Source organism: Coloeus monedula, assembly GCF_965178545.1.
Source record: "Coloeus monedula genome assembly, chromosome: 8".
Taxonomy (NCBI): domain Eukaryota; kingdom Metazoa; phylum Chordata; class Aves; order Passeriformes; family Corvidae; genus Coloeus; species Coloeus monedula.
In genome coordinates this window covers 17,014,416-17,034,764 of record NC_138788.1, presented here as the reverse complement: position 1 = coordinate 17,034,764, position 20,349 = coordinate 17,014,416, and the positions used below count along the sequence as shown (strand labels likewise).

Below are 20,349 nucleotides of genomic sequence, written 5' to 3'. Positions count from 1 at the left end.
ATTATGTTGGGCCTTGCTGCTAATCTGCTCTCTTCTTAATATCCTGGAAAATTACTGTTGTACCATGTGTTCTGGAAAATGAATTGTGCTATGATGTATTGTTCATATTATACAAATGTAATTTTTATTTGTAAATGAGTTTTAACTTTCTTGAGGAATTCGAGATTGTGTCATAATCCAAGCAAGGAGGGAATAATATGAATTTTAGAAATGGCTATCATGCAGTTCCTTGGCCTAGCAATGGTCTGCATTGGTGACTTGGCATTCCTCCTGCAGAGCTGTGCAGTGGCTGCTGCACAACAGTCTTGTGACTGTGTTCTCCGGGTATGATTTATGGTCAGACAGCACTGTCTAGGAATGGTTTCTGAGGGTTATTGCTTCTCTTGGCCTGAGATACGCTGTGTTCTTCTGTGGGGTGTCTGTGGGGGTGACTGGAAGAGATAAAAACGGAGCTTAGCCAATTCCAAAGTCTGTGGCAACTTGTCTGCAGGAGGCACCAAACCTTCCTAGATGGAGTCCTACTGCCAGACCAGCAATGGGACAGCCGTCCTGCGGAATGGCACTGCCTGTCTGTGGGACAGCCGTCCTGCGGGGTGTCCCTGTGTGTCTGTGGCTTTCGGGCAGCAGCAGCAGAGCATGTGAGGTGTGATGTGTTCAGTGGCAGTGGGACAGCCAAGGCGAGTATCCCTGCGGAGCGATGCTGGGCACTGCGTCATGGCCCCGTGCTCCGCGGCCGCTGTTCCCTGTAGGAAGGAAAAGGGTTCCTGGGGGCTGTAAGGAACAGCGGCAGCTCCCGGCAAGCGCCATCTGCACAAACGCCCCCGGCTGCGGGGCGGGTCTCGGCGGCTGGCCCCAGCTGAAGGGCTTCTCCAGTCCGTGTGCCAGGACGGGAGGCGGGTGGGCCCTGGGAGGGTGACTGGTAGTTTCCCGAGAAGGGCAGCGGCACATGAATCCTGCTGTATGTGCAGTCGAGGGCCGCCCGTCCCCAGAGGAACATTTCCCTGCACGCCTCAAGGCGGAAGACTCCCGGGCGCGGCTGCTACAGCCTGTAAGGAGCCTCTCCTGCCCCGCGGGCGGACCCGACACCTCTGCCCACCCTGCGCACAGCGGCCCCGGCCGGCCTCGCCCCTTCGCGGGCCCCGCCCTCCCGCAGGCCCCCGCCGCCGCCGGGGCTGCCCGTCCGAGCGCCTGCCGGGCCGCGGCGCCCCCGTCCGGCTCCTCGCTCGGGGCCGCGGCGCCGCCCGCCGCTGCCGAGCTCTGGGCCGCGGCTGCCGGCGCCTCCCGCCGGGCGGGTGGTGGCGCGGCGCAGCGGGCGGGGCAGGCGGCGGGCGGGGCGGCCCCGGCGCACCGGGGTCCTGCGCGGCGGCAGCGGCGGGCGGGCGGATCGGTGTCTCCTTCACTTCGCCCTCCAGTGCCCGCGGCTGTAGCAGCGCGGCCTCTGCACGGCCCCACCCGTCCGCGACCGGCCCCGGCCCCGCTCCGCCGCCCGTCCGCGACAAGCAGGTGCCGGCCCCGGCCGCGACCGGCCCCGCGGGGCAAGAGGGGTGCGGGCGGGGCTCGCCCGGCGGCGAGTGGGTTTGGGACCGCGTGGGCCGGGGGTGGCGGGGCCGCGGGCGGGTCCCTGCGCTCCTGGGTTCGGCGGGGCGGGCGGGGGGCTCTCCGTGTGCGCTGCCCCCGTGGCCCCGCGGCCGCGCTCGGGTGCATGAGGCGCGGCGGGGCGGGAGGGTCAGGCCGGGATGCCCAAGATGGCCGCGCCGAGCGGGTCGGTTCACCTTGCGGCGGGGCGGGCGGCGCGCCTGGCGCTGGGCCTGGGGCCGCCGCTCGGCCCGGCCCTGCTCGGGCTGCGGCCGCATCCCCGCTCTCCACTTCGCTGCCCTTCCCCTCTGGGAGGCGCTGCCTTACTACCCCTGCCTTCGCTCCCTGAGCCTGTAGTCCGTTTCCAGACCTTGCCTTTTTAGTTTCTGCGTTGGCTTGGCCAGTATTAGGCTGGCGTGACCACCTCCGATCTGTGAGTAGGGAGAGAGTTAATGCAAGGGTAAGGAGGTGGCTTTTTTTCTTTTTAAGCTCTGCGTATCAGCGTAAGCCTGAAGGTCACCGTGTGTCCGATGTATTTTAACTTAATTAATTAACTTAATTTTTAAATAATCTCGGTTTTTCTGTTGTTATTGGTTGGGATACTAGGATAATTTCGGCGTAGTTGTTGTTGCTTTTTAAAATTGCTTGAGTACAGGTTTTATTTTTTTTTTATTATGACCTGATATGGATTGTAGCTTGTTCTTGAATATCTTGAGATCTTTGTTAGAAATCTTAATAGAGGTCTGTGGCATTCTGTAATTGTGGGGCGTGAGAGTTTTGAAATACTACCTCCAAGGAAAACTGTGATGTAGTAATTCCAATAACGTTAATACATTGTTCAGTTATTGAGATGCTTGGGTTTTTTTTTAATCACAGAAAAAAGCATGATTGTGACTATTGAGTAACAGATTAATTTTTTTTTTTTTTTTTTTTTTTTTTGTCACGGTGGCATGAAGCAAAGATTAAGGTGGAGCTCTCACTTGGTTCAAGTATATTCTGTACTTCCAGTCAATTATTTTACAGTTTTTACAACAAACGTGTAGTTGCTAAGTGGTACTTACAGTTTAGTCACTTCTAATTAGTTTTTAAGTGGAAAAACAGGGTTGAAGAAAATTACTTGTGATTATAAGAATTTGCAAACCGAGCTAACATTGGAGGACACAGAACTGATTTTTTTATGGCCCTGTTTTCATTTAATGAGCATTCTGATGATGACACTGATTTATCAGGTATTCAGTATATCGAAAATTAACTCTTGGTTTTCTGCTTTGTCCTCATCCATCCCTGTCAGTTTTATAGTATAGTATTAGAACAGCAGTGCGACAGTTGTACTTTCTTCCAATATTTTATTACAAACTTGCATCTGTAGGCTGGAATGTCTGACAAATACTGGCTGGTTTCACTGAAGCGGTAAGGATGCTTAACTAGGCCAGATTAAATGGCAACATCCTTTTTACTGTAATAATCCTCTGAATTTTGACACAGATACAAGTTTGTTAACTTCTCAAGACATTTTTGCTTAGCATAAATCTCTTGTCTGTATTGGTTGTCTAGTCAGTTTGAAAACATTGAAAACAAAAGGGAAAAGCTCATTTATTTTCACTGTAAAAGCATGTCTGTGCAGAAGGCTAAACTTCAAAACTAGAAATAATTATTCTTCTGAAGATGCTAGTTAGAGATCTGTTCATTAAAGGGAACATGTAGCTAAACCTTCTTTGTAATATTTTAAACTGCTAAAGAATTGTACAGTTGCTGTATGGCAGAAATTTACAGGCGAGAGGTCTCACTCTCCCTTGTGATTTGATCTCTCACCTGCTTCTTTTTATGGAATAAATAATAGGAATCATTTAATGGCTTGTCACTGGGATTAAGGTCTGTTGTTCTGTAGACTTGAACTTGGACTATGTCTCTTCAAACTTCAGATGCTCTAGGCCATTTTTATGTGTCTTTAAAAAGAATAAAGTTTAGCTTAACTCCCTGGAAAACCAGACTTGTCCTTAAGCAAGTGATAGATACCTTGATATAATGACCTGGTTGTAGAGTTTAGACATCTTTGCTAAAGATGTTTTTCTGAATTTGTGTGTATGTGTGTGAAACTGAGTGTAAATACTGTTTCTCAGAGGAGGTTGAAATTCTCCTCTTAGGGCAGTAGGGAGCTGAAGTAGGGTGCTCTGGAAAACTGCATTATGAGTTGTAGAAGGATAAGAAACAGTCTTGTGCCTTCCCATTGATTGCTAAAATAGTTTGGTTTTTCTTTTTAATAGTAGCAGCTCATACAATTTGGCTATATATGGCAGGTGTAATTGGGGTTTGGAAGTTAACATGTGAGAACACTGCACTTGTTATTTTTCAAGTTCTAAAGATAATGTTTTCATTTACTTAAAAAGAAAACTAAAATCAATCCACCACACAAAAGCAAGATAAAAAGTCAATTATGTTAATCTGACTCTGCCTGCTAAACAAATGTGACCAATCAGTTTGAGAAGATAAGATTTTTGTTTGCTTGTGCTTAGCCTTTTCATTGCTTTGTCTAGTCAGTTTTGTTGTTCCCCCCATCCCTTCTCCCCCCTTTCACAGCATGGGGGGGAGTTACTAATACGCTCTGTTTTCTGTATTTCTCAACTTTAAAATACAGGGCCTGTGTAACAGCAGCCTCTTGCTGTTGAAATCATGGGAAAAGTCTTTCAAGGAGGGTACAGATACTCTTATCTTCCCAGGGAGGAGAGTGAGATATGGGCCTGGGTGAGACCTTAGCCTGGTGTCTGTCCGTGGGCCCCGAGAGGCTGGGCCATAGCTCATCTGCAGTGACAGGTTCTTTAACAGTGGCTCCCTGCCTGAGAAGGGGACTTGTAAAGAGATCTCACAGACCCCGCACTCCTCCTACTTGGATGTTCTAAACTAACAAGACAACCTCCCAAACTTAAACTCTTGTATGTTATCAGATCGATCGCTGGTTAATGGTGTTACATGTTATTTTTTTACATTGTGTGTCTGCCATCTAAAATATGGGGCAAAAATGATGATGGAGAGCAGATATGCTCTCTTTTTACATTTTTGAAAATTAAACCTTGTTGGTACTTTCAGGTAGTTTTCATAAGCGTGTGTCAAATTCAACTTTGTAGAACTTCAGGGAATAACTGTCTGCATTACAGGTTTTTAGATTTCCAGTGTCCAGGTTTTTGGCAGTAACTATGCCAACTCTGGAAATGTGAGTTACTTGTTAATTTCTGGTAATGAAAGTTGTGTGGAGAAATCTCCCTGAAAAATTACAAACTGGGTGGTCTTGTAATGCCTTTTCTCTGCAATGCCTCTTCTCTGCCTAAGCCAAGAAAACATCCTGTGTTCAGTGACCTTCATTGAAAATCTAGGTGTTTCACGGAATACTGTAGTACTGTATCTATTAATTACAGGTGTATAATTATATCAATTTTATCTATTAATTGCCTTTATGTAGATTAATCAGTCTTAAAGACTATCTTGAAAGAATTGGGGTAGCATTTTTTCATGTGTGCAGTGGTAAAAGGTTCATTATTAATTAGCCCCTTACCTTTCAGCTCCAATGGCGATTCCTCCATCATACGTAGACCTTGGCAAACCTGCCAGAGATATCTTCAATAAAGGATATGGTAAGAATAGTGCCTTTTATAAGTGGTGTTTGAGGTGCAACAATGAATTGCCTTTTTAAGTCTGTATGGAAAACCAAATGATCAAATACCAGTGTTTTTGGGGAGGAGGAAAGTGTGCTGTGTTTATATCTTTACTGCCAACTAACAGATCATTGAAGGCTTTTTGTGGGCTGTTTTGATGTGAAGGTTATTAAATCTTACTGCTCAAGCCACATAAATGTCAGAGGTGTGCAAGTATGAAAGAATGTAAGCAGCAAGTGTAGTTTAACTTAGGAGCACACTTTGTTTACTGGTCTGTCTGTGCCACAACATTTGTTGATATAGAAAGGGTTATATACCAGTGTAGTGTTGTAGCCTTTTTTGGACTAGAAAGAGGAATGGCTATTGGAATAAAGAATCCTTCCACATCTAAAAATGTATTAATACCAGACAGCTGCATAGTTAAATCATTCTTTGTCACAGTGCTGTTTCTTTCTGGTCTTTGGAAAAGTGTGGGCTTTTTTTCTCCAAGACTGTTGCTCACCTCTCTGGATAACAATGTGAACTGACACTCCCATAAAACCTACTTATATTATTACAGTTCCAGTGGTTGTGTATTTCCCAGTGACTTTGCTTTACAGTTTTTTACTTTGAGATATTTTGTCTTGGTGCTAAAAGAGGTGTGTTATGCGTTGGGATAGCTCTTTAAAAGGCATTGACTATAAAAACTATTCCATTCCAGGAACAGAAAATAATGTATTTCCTCTTGGAAGCATCATTTGGTAGTTAAATGTACTAATGTAGAACTGAGAGGCACTTCCCTGCCTTGTTTTGGAGAGGCCTCCTTTACCTGCTGTGGCATCTAAAAGTTTAATGTTGCTGAAGTCACTCTGTAGCTGTTTATATATGTGTATATTTGTAGGACACTGCTGAGACTGCCTGAAAGACCAGCTTATTGAAAAATGTGCAGGGCCTTAGTTAAGGCCTAATTGTCTAACTTTGACTTCTCTTTGTTAAGGTTTTGGGTTGGTGAAACTGGATGTGAAAACAAAATCTGCAAGTGGAGTGGTGAGTTTAAGTAAATTTAATTAATTATATTTTTTTCTAGCTATGTTCTGATACTTAGTTAAAAAGAGCACTTTTCAGATGCTGTTAAGTATTTTATAGGTTATATGAATGACAAATTTCTGGTGTAAGAGAATTTCAGAAGCCCCTAAAGATCTGAATGTATCAGGAATATTGTCTTGTTCAGTAATCTTTGCATAATAAAAGGGTTTGTTAATTGTCCCTGGTCTTAAGTGTGAAGGTGAACAAATAAAGTATTTTAATATACCAATTATAGTATACAGATTTTATTTCTGAAGTATCTTGTGATACTGTTTGGTGGAAATTTCTGTGATCTTGATTTTGGTATGAAGTAGTTGGCATTGAATAAGCATGTTGAATCTTTGGCTCCTCTAGGTATTAAAGCGTTGCAGTAGTGTTCCATGCAAGATGTCTTGGTCATGCAAGCAGTGCCCCCTGTAACTTTTATCTATTTCTAGAGCAGACTTTGCAAGATACAAAGGTAGATTTATTTTTTTTCCTCCCCATAACTGGAGCCTGAGCAGTGTACCTTGCTGTTAGAAACAAGGTTCGTGGGTTATATGCTCTGTTTTTTTCTAGAAGTCTGTATCCCAACTGAAAAACAGTTTGCAAGAGCCCTATTACAGAGGTAGTTGTTCTTACCTTAGCTTGTTTCTTTGGAGGACTACCAGTTATGCTGGTAAAATTCTCTGAAAAATCCAAGCCCTAATGTGAATCCTGTATTAGTTATAAGCCATCCTTCCCAGGAGGAGAAACTGCTGGCATATATGTACTACAGATGTTTTAAGGCAGAGATAAGAGATAATATAATACTTTGCTTCTCCTGAAGCTGTTGCCACAATGGTTACAGTCACATAGGCCCTTTGCAGTAGGAATAGCACAAAGCAAGAGATTAAAGCTGAAGGTATTTGTGTAGTGCCCATCCCTTGCCAAGAAATAGACCTACTAGAATTATGCAACTGTGTATGGTGTAGTGGGTCACTAACATAATACAAGCAAATGTCTTGGACGTGGTTAAATTTGATCAGCCACCATTAAAGAACAGTCTCAACCACGTTCATTTTGTGCTGTCTGGGCTTTTGCTGTAAGAGTGCTTAAGGACTTGTGATTTTAAATCTGTGTTTCCCTCTGGGGAAGGTAAGTGTGAGAAGTCTGTTTGAAAAGAATGTTGTGCATGGAGGAAGACAGAGATCAAAATGTTTATTTAAATGTTTTAAAAAGTTGAAATAATGAACTTCTTAAATCATAAGGGAAATAGTACTGGGAAAGAGCTCTTCACTGGAAAGAGCTCTTCCACTGGAAAGAGCTCTTTAACATGTATTTGCAAACATGGCTTCCACTTCTAATTGCCTTCAGTTTTTGAATAGTGGTACACAGAAACTATTCATTCTGTTCTTTGCGAGAATGCAAATAGAGAGAGACATCAGTGATTACTTCTTTTAATAAAGAAATGTGAGTGATACTGTTGACTTCTAAGTACTTTCAAGAGTTCCAGGTAAGATCATACCATAGTATAAACCCAGACTGTTTGCTTAGCTCTCCCACTTCAAACATGAATGTTATTTCTTTGTCATGGAACCAAAGTGCCAGGGGATTAGGAATTTTACAGGTGTCGGTAAAACATATCTGCCTATGGCTGGTGTGAAAGGCTAACACATTGGGTAGACTAAGAACTCTCTTTAAGAAACAATTAAAAACCCAAACCAAACAAAAAACCAAAGCACCCACCCCATCCCTAATTTGAAAAGTGATGCCATTCTATGACATTTTACTGTTGCACATTATTTATCTCCAGGGATGGTTGACAAGAATAATGAAAATACATATGTGATCCTTAAAGAATTTTACTGGAGTTGCATTATGTGCCTTAAAGTGTTCTTGGCTCTTGGTTTGATTTTTAACTTTTCATTGGGAGTATTAAACTGAGCCTTACATTTCAAGAACTTGTTTCTGCTTTAGAGGAGGATCCTTATGGTGGCTACTGTCTTGCTTTGGAGTTAGGTTGCCACCCTGTACATTTTGTAGGGGTGGCAGGAACACTGCAGTTGAGATGGGGATTGGGGGGAGGCTCCATGTGGGCATGAGTCATTAGTTCTTGGCTATGCTATTCTCCCTTCTCCCCCTGCAAGTTGTCTACTGATTTTAAATTTTTTCCATATTGTAACAAGGTCTTAGTGCTTGCTGAAGGAAACACTCTCTGTAATGCTTTCAGGATGACATGTATCTTCTGTGCATTTTAGGAATTCACAACATCTGGTTCATCGAACACAGACACTGGAAAAGTGAATGGGAGCTTGGAGACCAAATACAAGTGGGCTGAGTATGGTCTGACTTTCACAGAAAAATGGAACACAGATAACACTCTGGGAACAGAAATTGCAATTGAAGATCAGGTAATAGATTAGGAGAATATTTATTTGCTTTACCTCTGTGTAAGAACTGAATTTATAGCTTTTTCTTATCTTCTCCACCCTTCAATTAGATTGCCAAAGGCTTGAAGTTGACATTTGATACAACTTTCTCACCAAATACAGGGTAAGAACGGTTAATGTTTTTACCTTAGGGAGTAGCAACACCCATGGTCTGTTGATCTGGTCTGTGGTATTGACAGAGCTGTTTGTATGGTTTGCTATTGATCCAGCTTAGCAAGTCCCAATGCTAAAGGCTCTTTACCACCACATCACTATGGGGTTAGTAGTGCACATTTCACAACTTTACTTATTTTATGGGATAGAAATATCTGGAAGATTGCAGGAGACATGCAACTGCTACTACATTAATCAGAAAGTGCCTGTTTGCAGTAGCTCTGTGTGCTCTGGATGGGCTGGCTGTACTTCTGCCTGGTCCAGGGGATGGGATGCATGTGCAAGGCATTTAGATATGTTGTGTAGAGTCATAGGACTTGAATTGGGCAGATCATTGAGGAGGATCATGTATGCTTTTCTTAAGATAACTCTTTCTCTGTTTCAGAAAGAAAAGTGGTAAAATTAAGTCAGCTTATAAACGTGAATGCGTAAACCTCGGTTGCGATGTTGACTTCGATTTTGCCGGACCTGCAATCCATGGTTCAGCTGTCTTTGGTTTTGAAGGCTGGCTTGCTGGTTATCAGATGACTTTTGATAGTGCCAAATCAAAATTGACAAGAAATAATTTCTCTGTGGGTTACAAGACTGGAGACTTCCAACTGCACACTAATGTGTAAGTACTGAAAACTTCTCCGGCTTTCCAGAAGCAGGCTTTCTTTACCTTTCCTTCTAGTTAAAATACAAATGCTTGAAATATCAAGAGGTGCTTACAAGGCTATTAATGGAGTGTGTTTTTCAATAGGAAAGTCTAAATAAATGTGAATGATACTTTGTGTTGCACTAATGCTGTAGTAGTTTCTAGAGCAAGACTAGATCTTTGCTTTTGGACTTTTTGTGGAGGTTCATCTTCTTGCCTGTCAGGGATGAAGAGTGCATGAAACAGTATAACTAAACAAGTGTAAGGCATCTTGTTTATGAACTTTCTTCAGACTTCTGCCTTTAGATCTTCAGAGCAATCTGATCAAAACCTACTGAAAAACATGGTGTTTTCAATCCAAATTAATAAAATTGGTGGAGTTCTAGTGCATTTAGGTAGTTAAAAGTTTTTGCTTTTGAAGGGAAGCAAGGGGATTCTATCTGAATTCATGGAAATTGAAGAATATAGGAGAAAACAACAAAATATTTTATAGTCTGGACTGGAAGAATTCTATTTCAATTTACTAATGTAAAACATTGTGACAGATTTTTGAAAGGTCATCCAGTTCTTCAGGAGTTTCACATAATAATCATATAATTCAGAATGCCCATTTTGTAACCATTACCGTATCTGTCAGTTTTGTAAGGATGTGATCTGGAATTTTGTTCAAGGACTTTGTTTGACAATTAACATGAGAATTAGCTGTAGCACTCTGAAATACCTTTTTATTTCCATGAATTACTGCAGTTTAATTTTGCCCTGAAGCCTTTGTTCATCTCCCCTCTCTTGTCAAAAAATGGGAAGCAACTCAAAGTTTTGAAATTCTTATTTGAATAAAAATCTGAAGTATTAAAATAAAAGGGGGAACAAAAGGAGGGGATTATGCAAATAGGAAACTAATTTTTCTCTTAATTTGTGCAGCAATGATGGTTCCGAATTTGGTGGGTCAATTTACCAAAAAGTGAGTGACTCTCTTGAAACTGCTGTAAACCTGGCTTGGACAGCAGGTAGCAACAGCACTCGCTTTGGCATTGCAGCTAAATACAAGTTGGATTCCACTGCTTCTATCTCAGTAAGTATGGCTGTAACCTGAAGGGTTGTGCAAAGTATAGCGCGTTTCCAGTTTCTGTGAGTCCGTGTGTTATTAGTACAAAATAGACTGGGAGGCCTTGTAGGAATTACTGTTACAGTCCAGGCAATTATAATGAAACCAGCAGTATTTAAATTCTGTAATGTTGCTTACAGCAAAGTCTCATAGAATCTGGCTGTCAAATATGCTTATGTTAGAGATCCTACTGTATTTATTAAAAGAAAAACACAATTGTCAAAAAACCTTCATGTCTGGTTCTGTAAGTTTACAGAAAATTTTTTACTCCAGTTTTTGGAGAGCTCTGTCACATTCTCATGGTAAGAACTCTGGCCAAGTACTGGTTAAAAGTTGATCAGCAGAAAAGTTTCCTGTATGTTACAAAGTTGGAATCATCCTGTTGATGAAGTGATGCAAAGTAACATAAATAATTTTGTACAAATTGTTTACGATGATAATATGAAATGTTTGCTGCATGACTGATTGGACTTGGAAGATACTAATTCTTCTAATATGATACTTATACTAATATGAACATGTAGGATTCTTCTGATGTGGCATTTTTTGGGACACTGGTGGTAGATGGCTCTGCCTTTCTGCAAAGGGGGAAGTGGTGAAGTTCACCTGCAAAACCACATTCCAGTAACAGTTCTCCCTGCCCTTACATTCCCTCTGCTCTTAAATATGTTACTGCTTCTGCTGTAAGTTGAGGGACAAGGGCATAGCTGGAAGGAGAGAATTCAGGAAGCACAGGGGTACTGAAAGAACAGTAAAATTTGGTTTAACTGGTAACGGCAGTGTTGCTGTGGTTCTGAATGGTAACAAATAACTAATCAGTTAGAACATTTCAATTGTTTGGTTTTTTTTTTAGGCAAAAGTGAACAATTCTAGTCTAGTTGGAGTGGGTTACACCCAGACCCTGAGGCCAGGTAAGAGCTATCATGTGAATTATGTTATATATATCTTCTCTGCATCCTAAAGAAAATAATTGAGATATCTACATTTATGTGCAACTATTTTCCTTCAGAATAATTTTTTCTTTGAAGGCTATGTAGATGTTTTACAGTAGCGTCAGTCGTACATCAAACCTTTATCTAAACAAGACAAACTCTATCTAATGGTATTAATGCATTATATTCTTCACTGATCTGTGCAGGAGTGGACTGTATTATGTTTGACAGCTTAGCTTTTGGCTAGGCAAAGCATTGCTTTGTCCAGTTACATCATGTTGAGTGATAGCAGGTCTTCAAATTATGATTGTCAAAACCCCACACTTCCTGCTTTTCATATTTAGTAAAAAAACCCTCCAGAACTTAACTTGTTCTGCTTAAATATGAAAGCACCTGTTAAGGCTGTATTACCATTGGTAAGTTGCTTATTTGAAAACCAGTAAAAATCCTAATTTCATTCTATCGCTTTATAGGTAGGAGTGTCTGTGTATGCACAGTGTTCCTCTTCCTTTGCATGTCTTAATGTAGTAGAGAACTCTTGTGTATTTTGCAATTAGAGACTTGTATTCACTTCATAACTGTTTACAAAAATCATACAGCTTTCTTCACGTGACTGACTTTCAGCAGATTGCATGGGTAAATGTATTCTCCTCTAAAAATCTTTAGAGGAAAGTAATTGTATAGAAAGAGAGGGACTTGTAATGACAGAGGCTGAGTTGCATGAAAGCTACTGTGTGTGTTGTAAACATGCTGCTTAAAAATCTTACAGGTGTGAAGCTTACACTGTCCGCCCTGATAGATGGAAAGAGCATCAATGCTGGTGGCCATAAACTTGGTCTTGGCCTGGAATTGGAGGCTTGAAAAGATGAAGAAACTGCTGCAGAGAAGGGATATCAGAAGAATTTGGCCTTAAAATGTATTTCCAATGTGACCAGCAGGCTTTTTTTTCCAGGAAGGATGACCTAGAACAAGAGCTGTATTTGAAGTATTTAGACAGTTACTTGTTAGCTGGTTTCTAGTTAAATTGGTTACCCATCTAGTTAAAATTCTGCATTAGTGCAGTCACTTAAACATTATTTAAATGTATTTAACTGTTTAATGCGCTACCCACAAATAATGAAATAGACATTTATGAAAACTGTACAATTGTGTGCATGTTTGTTTTTATGTTCCTTTTAATGAATGAAAAATGGATCACTGGATGTTTTGAAATGAGGTCAACAGTTTTGTTGAATGACCTGAGCTAGAAATACGTTTGGTATCCCAAGACAAATTATGAATAAAACAAGTACACACACATACTTGTGCCTCAGATATTTTAAGAATGAAGATAGGAGGGTAGTGCTCACTTAAGTTTTAACTTTAAGTAATCCCCAAGAAGTAGTGCTCTGTACCTTTGTGCAGTTAAGGACCCCCCACCCCTGACAATACTGAATATAGGTGAACAGTTGGATTCCTCAAGCAAATTGAATGTGCTTTTCTGTCAGGTAAGGTTTGTGACAACACAATGGTTTAATTCTCCCTGTGATCCACAGGCGAGATATACTGCGGTCCTAGTTGGCCTCCTGATGCAAAAAGTGCAGATCGATGTACTTGGCACACTGAGACATTTAAGAAACGTTCCTTGAAAAACCTCACCACAAACACCTTTTGCTTATATTTGTATGAAGTGAGATGTATCTCTGCAATTGAATGTAACAGTGTAATGGTATAACAGCCTGCTTATCCCAACTGCTGTGAGAGGTTTCTGCTTAAAATGACTGAAATAAAGACAATTTTAAATGGAGATTGAGGAAAATGCATCTGATCTTGCTTTCCCTTTAACTAATAAATCTTGGCAGATACCCATTTTAAGTCCAGAAACTTGCAGAATAATGGGAAAACTCATGTTTTTCCAGGATAGTAATAAGAGAGAATAGAAGTATGAGGGATATTTGGTCTGTGAACCCAATATCCCTTAAGGTTGAGCTAGGTGTGAATGTTTTTGATGTGGAATATATTAAATACATGTAGTTGCACTGGTTACATTTAAGAGTTGGGATTTACTGAGCTTGGGGGAATGCCTGGAGCCTACTTCTTAAGACACTCTCATAGCTGAGAAGGGTGTCTTGATACTTAGTCTTGCAGTCAGTGATTCACAGCAGCTCCCTTCATAGTGCAGGTGGCTGGCTTATGATAGGAAGCTTTCTCTGGTTTAAAAGTATTATCAGTTGATACTGGATTAAAATTAATGCCCATAAAAGTCTCAGTGATTTCCTTGAGGTCTTGTTCCATCCAGCATTGTTGCCCTCAGACTGAAATTCTCACGTGAAGCACTCTGTTATGAACCACCTGTGTTTAGGCTTTAGCTGTGGAGTAGCTGAGCTACCTTTGCAGAAGACAGTAGAGCTTAAGCGTCCAGCTCAGGCTCTTAAGCAGGCTTGCTAGTGTGTTTGACTAGTTTTCTTACATGATAGCAAAGCATTTGTGCTTTGGATTACCTTTATTGCTGTTGTCACTAAATGCCCTTGTCTGAGTCACATTTCTACCCCTTGATGGTGGAAGAAGCATGTAAGGTGCAATTCATTGCTGTCATTGCATGTTAAGGTCTGTAGTACGTATTTTTAGTTTGAGGTGGTTTTATGTGCTGGACCACTTAAAAGCTAGAGACCATGCAGCCAGACATTGAATTTTTTATATGTGTTCTCTTTTCAGTATAACCCTCTTTGGTGCCTCACAAAGAGTGTCTGGGCTTCTTCTGATACAAAAACCACAAAAAGAAAAAAATCTAAACCTTAAAAAATCAAAACAAAGCAAAAAAGCCCCAAACCAAACCAACCTACCAAACCCCAAAAAAAACCTCCCTGAAATGTTGTGTGCCTGTATGCATTGTCCAGCTGCAGCACCCAGGCAAATAATTAATTGTGTCTTTTGGTTACAAATGATGCCTTGTTTCTATCCTTAAACCAGTGACACTGATGTTTCTCAGCTTTTGGTAGGGCTGTAATTGACTTTTTTTCTGGTGATGGTGGTTTGTGGGTTTTGTTGTTTTTTTTTATTTTAGAAGCAAACACTATAACCTCTTTCTTCACTACCTGCTCCTCTAGATGTTTTTTTTCTGAGGTCACAAAATGGGTAAGTGAAATAGAAGCACATATTGCTGCGTTTCTCTTCAACTCTTAAAAATTAGTAATGGAAAACTTGAACCTGCTCATTTTACTCTTTGTAAGTGTGCATGACTTTACTAGTCCTCAGCCTTTAAACCTTAAATAGTTGTATTTGCTATAATGCTGATAGGCGACTGGAGAAGTAAAAGGGCTCTGCAGTAGTTAAGAGAACTGTGCAAATGTGAGTTATCCTAAAATATTGTCATAAATCACTACTTTGAACATGAAAAGGAAGTTCAGCGTCTATTTCTTGCTATCTCTCAAGTGAGGCTTATTAAAAATGGCTTTCAGACTTACTTTTCAGCTGTTACAGAAGCTTGTGGTGTAATTAGAGTTTTGTGGTAAGGAATGTTGGTAGTTTATATGGCTCCATTTTACTAAAGTATGTAAAAAGCCTTAACTTTCAGTGCCAGACAGCCTTTCCTCAAGTGTCCTGAATAAAAAACCTCCCACCACTTGAGATAACCAATGACTAGAGCATCGTTCTGTTTGTGTGAACTGTAGCATTGCATTCCTGCCTGGTACAGCTGGAGCAGGGGGTGTCTGTGTGTATTGCAAGGAGACCTAATCACGCTTTCATAAATAAAAATCCTTTCACATGAGATTATGATGCCCTGGATTTCACAAGTTACTGTCTGAGTGTCCTGAACGTTTATGCTCTTCCTGTGCTGTAGAAATTCTCCAGGTTGGTTCACTTAACCTTGCACTCTTCACGTGGTTCAGCTGGGTGTGGTATATTCCTACATCTGCCTCTTGCACACTGTAGTTGTTCAAAAGCTGGAAATTTGGAACTGTTTCGGAATGGCATGGAAACCTTTCGCCCCCAAGCGTTGGGACAGGGCTTTTTACCTTTCCCTTGGCGCTGGATGAAGCGAGGCAGCAGTAAGTGTGCTTGCTGCCCTCTAATGTCCTGTTCTGGTGTTTGGCTCATTGCTGCAACATGCCGTCGGGCCGGGCACAAATACACATTTAATTTATGGTGCCTGCTCTCCTAGGGGAAGTAGAACCGAGCAAACAAGAGACAGCTCATGCATGGATGATTCAGCCCTGCTTTTACCAAAGGTTCTTGTTTCCTTATCAGACCGGCGAGCAAAGACAGAAGCAATTCTATGCAAGGTGAGTCAGTAGTGATAAAACTGGCTCACACCTGTAGCAGTAGTGTCTTAATGGCAGGTAGAAATGCTTCCTGGGAACCAACTGGCAGAGAGGAAAACCCAAAGAAAAAGCTGGTTGGGTTGTTACGTGGCATGAAAAGGTTGCATTTATTGTAAGTGGTTGTATTGTGTTTGTCAGTTTCCCTTTGCAGTGGAATGTTTCTGTTCCCAATCTGGAATAGTAATAAAAACACGGATTATATCCATTAGTGTAGTGTGCATTCATTTAGTGGTATTTAGTGATATTTCCCTTCTCATGATTATTTCTGGGCCTGCCTCTTAGTTGTGCTTTGGGTCCTTTCCACATGCTGCTGGGTCAAATGGGAAGCAATAAGCAACTGGATTTTTGTGAGCATCATGTACAGCATCTTTTACTTAAGTTGCAAATTCAATACAAATGCTCATATAAAAAGAGGAATTTTTTTTTTTTGGCAAAGTCACTTCTGAGAATATGCAATTAAAACTTGTGAAAATGCTATTAGACAAAATGTGGGGTGTTACATACTGAGATTTGGTTCATATCTACCCTCATTTATCTGCTGGTGTTGGGAAAAGTGCTGACAGACCTTTAAAGATGGCAAGCATGGACTGTTCCAGCTCCAACTATCTGACCTTTACTTCAGTATCTTTTAAAATTAGAATTTTCTGCTGAGCCTAATACCACGGCAGTACTTGCAGTACACTTGCTGCTGTTTAACAGTAGCACACATATCAGAAATGTTTCAAGGGTTCGCGGGTGTTTCCATGGGATGTTCGGATCCATGGGAGAAGATTCTAATGCTGAGGCAATGACGTTGTTTAAGGGTTTGGCCTTATTAGCACTTATTACTTTTTTTTTTTTTTTTTTTGTTTACTTTGCCTGTGTTCCTATGAGCATGAAAATACTAAATGCCTATTACCGAAATGTCCCTGATCTCTCGCTATGCTTCATCGCTTCAGCCTGAGCCACCCGAGCTCTGCCGGAGAGCCGGCACGCAGGGGAGAGCTGAGGTAGGAGCTCACAAGGTACCAGTCAGCTTTGCCCTTGGATTCTTAGTGGTCTATGGTGACATTATTGAAAATACACTTTAAATGGCTCTTTAGTACGTACACGTCTCTCCTTCGTTTAAGAAATGCTGTTTCGCTATGCTGTGATTGGAGTTTGGCTGCGGCGTGGGAAGGGTTGTGTGTGAGTTTTCTCTCCTGCACAGTCCGGGATGTTTTCCCGGCAGCTTCCGAGCGAGCTTTGTTGCAATTTACTGTTCCTCGTGACCCACTGCGGTGCCACGGCTCTGGGGATGAGGGGGCCATCCCCCCAAGCTGGCAGGGTGCAGGGCCGCTCCGAGGCAGTGGCGATGGCGATCCCCACAAGCCGGCCGGGGCGCTCCGAGGCAGTGGCGATGAGGAGGGCGATCCCCACAAGCCGGCCGGGGCGCTCCGAGGCAGTGGCGATGAGGAGGGCGATCCCCACAAGCCGGCCGGGGCGCTCCGAGGCAGTGGCGATGAGGAGGGCGATCCCCACAAGCCGGCCGGGGCCGCCCCCGCCATTGGGGGCGCCGAGCGCTCGCCCCGCGTCTGCCGCGGGCCGTGGGCGCCACCTGGTGGCTGCCGGCGCCCCCTCACGCCGCTGCTGCGCCCTCAGGAGGAGCCGCTGCTGCGGGCACCGTCCTCAGCCCACCGACCGAGGGAGGCAGCGGGAAATGAGGATGGCAGCGAGCCCGAGCTGATTCTGAGATAAAGAAACAGAACTCGAGGAGGAAACGCCCCGCCTATGGCGGTACTCGGCGTGCTCTAGACCTGCGACTGAGAGATTTGGGCAGCGCCCGTCGGGTCTATGGGAGCAGCCAGTCCGGTTCTCACGGCCTGCAGCAGCTGGCTCCTGGGAGCATCCAGTCCCCTAACAGAATTAATTAACGCAACAACTTATCTTTCCGACTCCAGCTCTGCTCCTGACGTGACAATACTTTTCTAAAAGAAATCCCCAGATGGCTCGTGATACCTTGATTTCCAAAGAGATGTTCTGGCCACCCTCGGTTATGAGAAGCACTCGCTGGCAGGAGGACAGGGCACACCAGCTGCCAAAACCCAGCAGGCAAAGGGGAAGGATTTGAAATGCTGCTGACTCGTGATATTCCCATGTCTGGTGGCATCAGGCAGTGTGGCAGGGCTGGACCGATGCTGTGCTGGCCATAGAGCATGTTAGAAGTGTGGGCACATGGCTGCAGCCCAGGGAACTCACACTGCTACAGTGTGGGTAGCTCACAAACTCTTCCCCCATCTTGCAATTAATTGTAATTAATTTAAGTGTCAATCAAGCCACTGGAGCATGGGGACAGGGAAGAGAGCCCAGCAAGTCTGCTAAGGGCCTGTCCTATGTGGATGTGGCTAGCAGTGTGCCCAGGTGGCCAAGAAGGCCAATGGCATCCATGCTTGTATGAGAAATAATGTGATCAGCAGAACTGGGGAACTGATTGTCCCTCTCAACACTGGTGATGTCAGCGTACTGCGTTCAGTTCTGGGCCCCTCAATTCAGGAAGAGCACTGAGGTGCTGGAGTGTGTCCGGAGAAGGGCAACAGAGCTGGTGAAAGGTCTACAGGGCAAGTCCTATGAGAAACAGCTGATGGAGCTGGAGTTGCTTAACCTGGAGAAAAGGAGGCTCAGAGGTGACCTTATCACTCTCTACAACTACCTGAAAGGAGGGTGTAGCCAGGCTGGGGTCAGTCCCTTCTCCCAGGCAACGGGTGACAGGTTGAGAGGACATAGCCTCAAGCTGCACTAGGGGAGATTTAGCTTAGACTTTAGAAGGAATTTCTTCACAGAAAAGATGATTAAACGTCGTAATGGACTGCCCAGGGAGGGTCTGTCCTGGGAGGTGTTTAAGAAAAGACAGGGTGTGGCACTCAGTGCCATGGTCTAGTTGACACAGGGGTGTTATCACAAGTTGGATTTGTTGATCTCTGATGTCTTTTCTAACCTAATTGTTTCTGTGGTTCTGTGATGCTGTCGTGAAGCACCAGCCTTTGCTATTTGAGCTGCTGGTGCCATGGGGGCAGAAGTGGTTAGCACCGCTGTGAGGAGTGACACCATCCCCTTCACACAGAGGGGCTGTTAAAAAGCTGCTGTGTAGAATATTGCAGTTGAGGATGGGGAGGAGAGACAACTTTTGTCTGGGCTGTTTTGTTCATGCACATACAAAATTTGTCTTTCCTGGAAAAAACAAAATGACTAGTGCATCCATGGTGCTGGGTAATCAGCTGCTGCCCCAGGCTCCCCACTGCCTCTCCTGGATGCTGCCTCACCTTGTCTTCTTTGGGGACCCTTGTTGGTCTTTGGGGCTTTGTTTCCCCTCCAAGCAGAGCATGCAAACCCCTCTTTGCCAGTTGTGTTGAACCCCTCAGCTCCTGGGGAGTGGGAGAAATGGGTGTACTGCCAGCTGCCCTGGTGCAGGGGGCTGAGCCTGAGCCCAGGCCAAATTGACAGCTATGGTGAATTTTTCCCTTGGTAACTTGTAGAGTGGTTTGGGTGGGTTGCAACTGATCACAAGAGACACCTGGTATCGTTTTCACATTTATAATTGGCAGCATGTGCTTTGGGGAGTAGGGTAGGGGTGTTTTTATTTCCTTTTGCTGGTGGTGTGCAGTGTGTGTCCTTTAGCCCTGACAGAAGACCATTATGGTGGAGTATGTAGCAGCTCTTGCTTTCATACCTGGGAGGTTCATTTGTTGGGCTGAACAGAACCAGCTTTGACAGACATTCTCATGGTTGTGGCAAGCAGAGGCGGTGGCCCTCTATGCTGTCAGCTGCAGAATTTTCCCTGACAAAGATGGCACTAGGTGAGTGTGAATGGGTGTCTGTGTTTCAGGAATCAATGGTTTATGAAATGTTTTTAAGAGAACTGCAATTCGCAAATAGTTCTTCATGGTACTGTAATTTACTGTGGGTGTAGGCTTATATTGCAGTCTTAGGAGGCTGATCTTCCACTGTGTTTGAGAAAATATTTTATTTTTGTATTATTCTTTTGAAGTACCTTAGGAAATCTGGTACAGCATGCAGTCCTGATGCAACACTGGTAGGCTTTTGGGTGAGTCTTAATGCTTTGTAGCAGAAGTCCTCTCTGCGTTTAGGGTATATGAGCTTGTGTTGAAATTGCTTGCAGTAAACTTGAATAGCTTGAAGTGCCCCTGGTTTAACTTTTTCATGCCCGTCATAAGGTGAATTCATGAGTGAGTACTGATGTAGGAGTTTTGATAGTCTCCCTGCCAACTAAAACACCTTCTCTGTTTGAAAACAATCTGGCTCAGAGTCCCATTTCCTAACATCTCCTTTTCTTTGTGGGCAGCTGTAGCAGAGATGTACCATGGAGTCTCACCATAGTCATTAGTAGCAGCTTCTCCTGGGCACAGTTCCTCCTAACTCACAGCACACCCCAGTGCCAGAGGAGTGGGGTGGTTGGCCTTGGGTCCCCTCTGGGTTTGGCAAAGCAGGGCTCGTGGGAAGCATGAGCCCACTGCCTTATAAACATTTTTTGTTAAGCTGTTTAAGTT

General features: G+C 43.4%; 1 protein-coding gene across 1 annotated transcript; it reads left to right on the top strand.

Moving 5' to 3' along the window:
* The first annotated feature begins 1,342 nt into the window (after positions 1-1,342).
* VDAC2 (voltage dependent anion channel 2) lies at positions 1,343-13,311 on the top strand. The gene is made up of 9 exons (XM_082286645.1): positions 1,343-1,503; positions 5,130-5,201; positions 6,199-6,248; positions 8,507-8,659; positions 8,749-8,801; positions 9,237-9,464; positions 10,410-10,560; positions 11,447-11,504; positions 12,295-13,311. The coding sequence occupies exons 2-9, from the start codon at positions 5,135-5,137 to the stop codon at positions 12,384-12,386; spliced, it is 852 nt and encodes a 283-aa protein (XP_082142771.1). The 5' UTR covers positions 1,343-1,503; positions 5,130-5,134; the 3' UTR covers positions 12,387-13,311.
* Positions 13,312-20,349: the final 7,038 nt, after the last annotated feature.

Coding starts and splice junctions, on each gene's coding strand:
- VDAC2 (XM_082286645.1), top strand. CDS start 5,135: ATGGCGATTCCTCCATCATACGTAGACCTTGGCAAACCTGCCAGAGAT. Junction 8,802..9,236: donor ACTTTCTCACCAAATACAGG/GTAAGAACGGTT, acceptor TCTCTGTTTCAG/AAAGAAAAGTGGTAAAATTA. Junction 9,465..10,409: donor TTCCAACTGCACACTAATGT/GTAAGTACTGAA, acceptor TAATTTGTGCAG/CAATGATGGTTCCGAATTTG.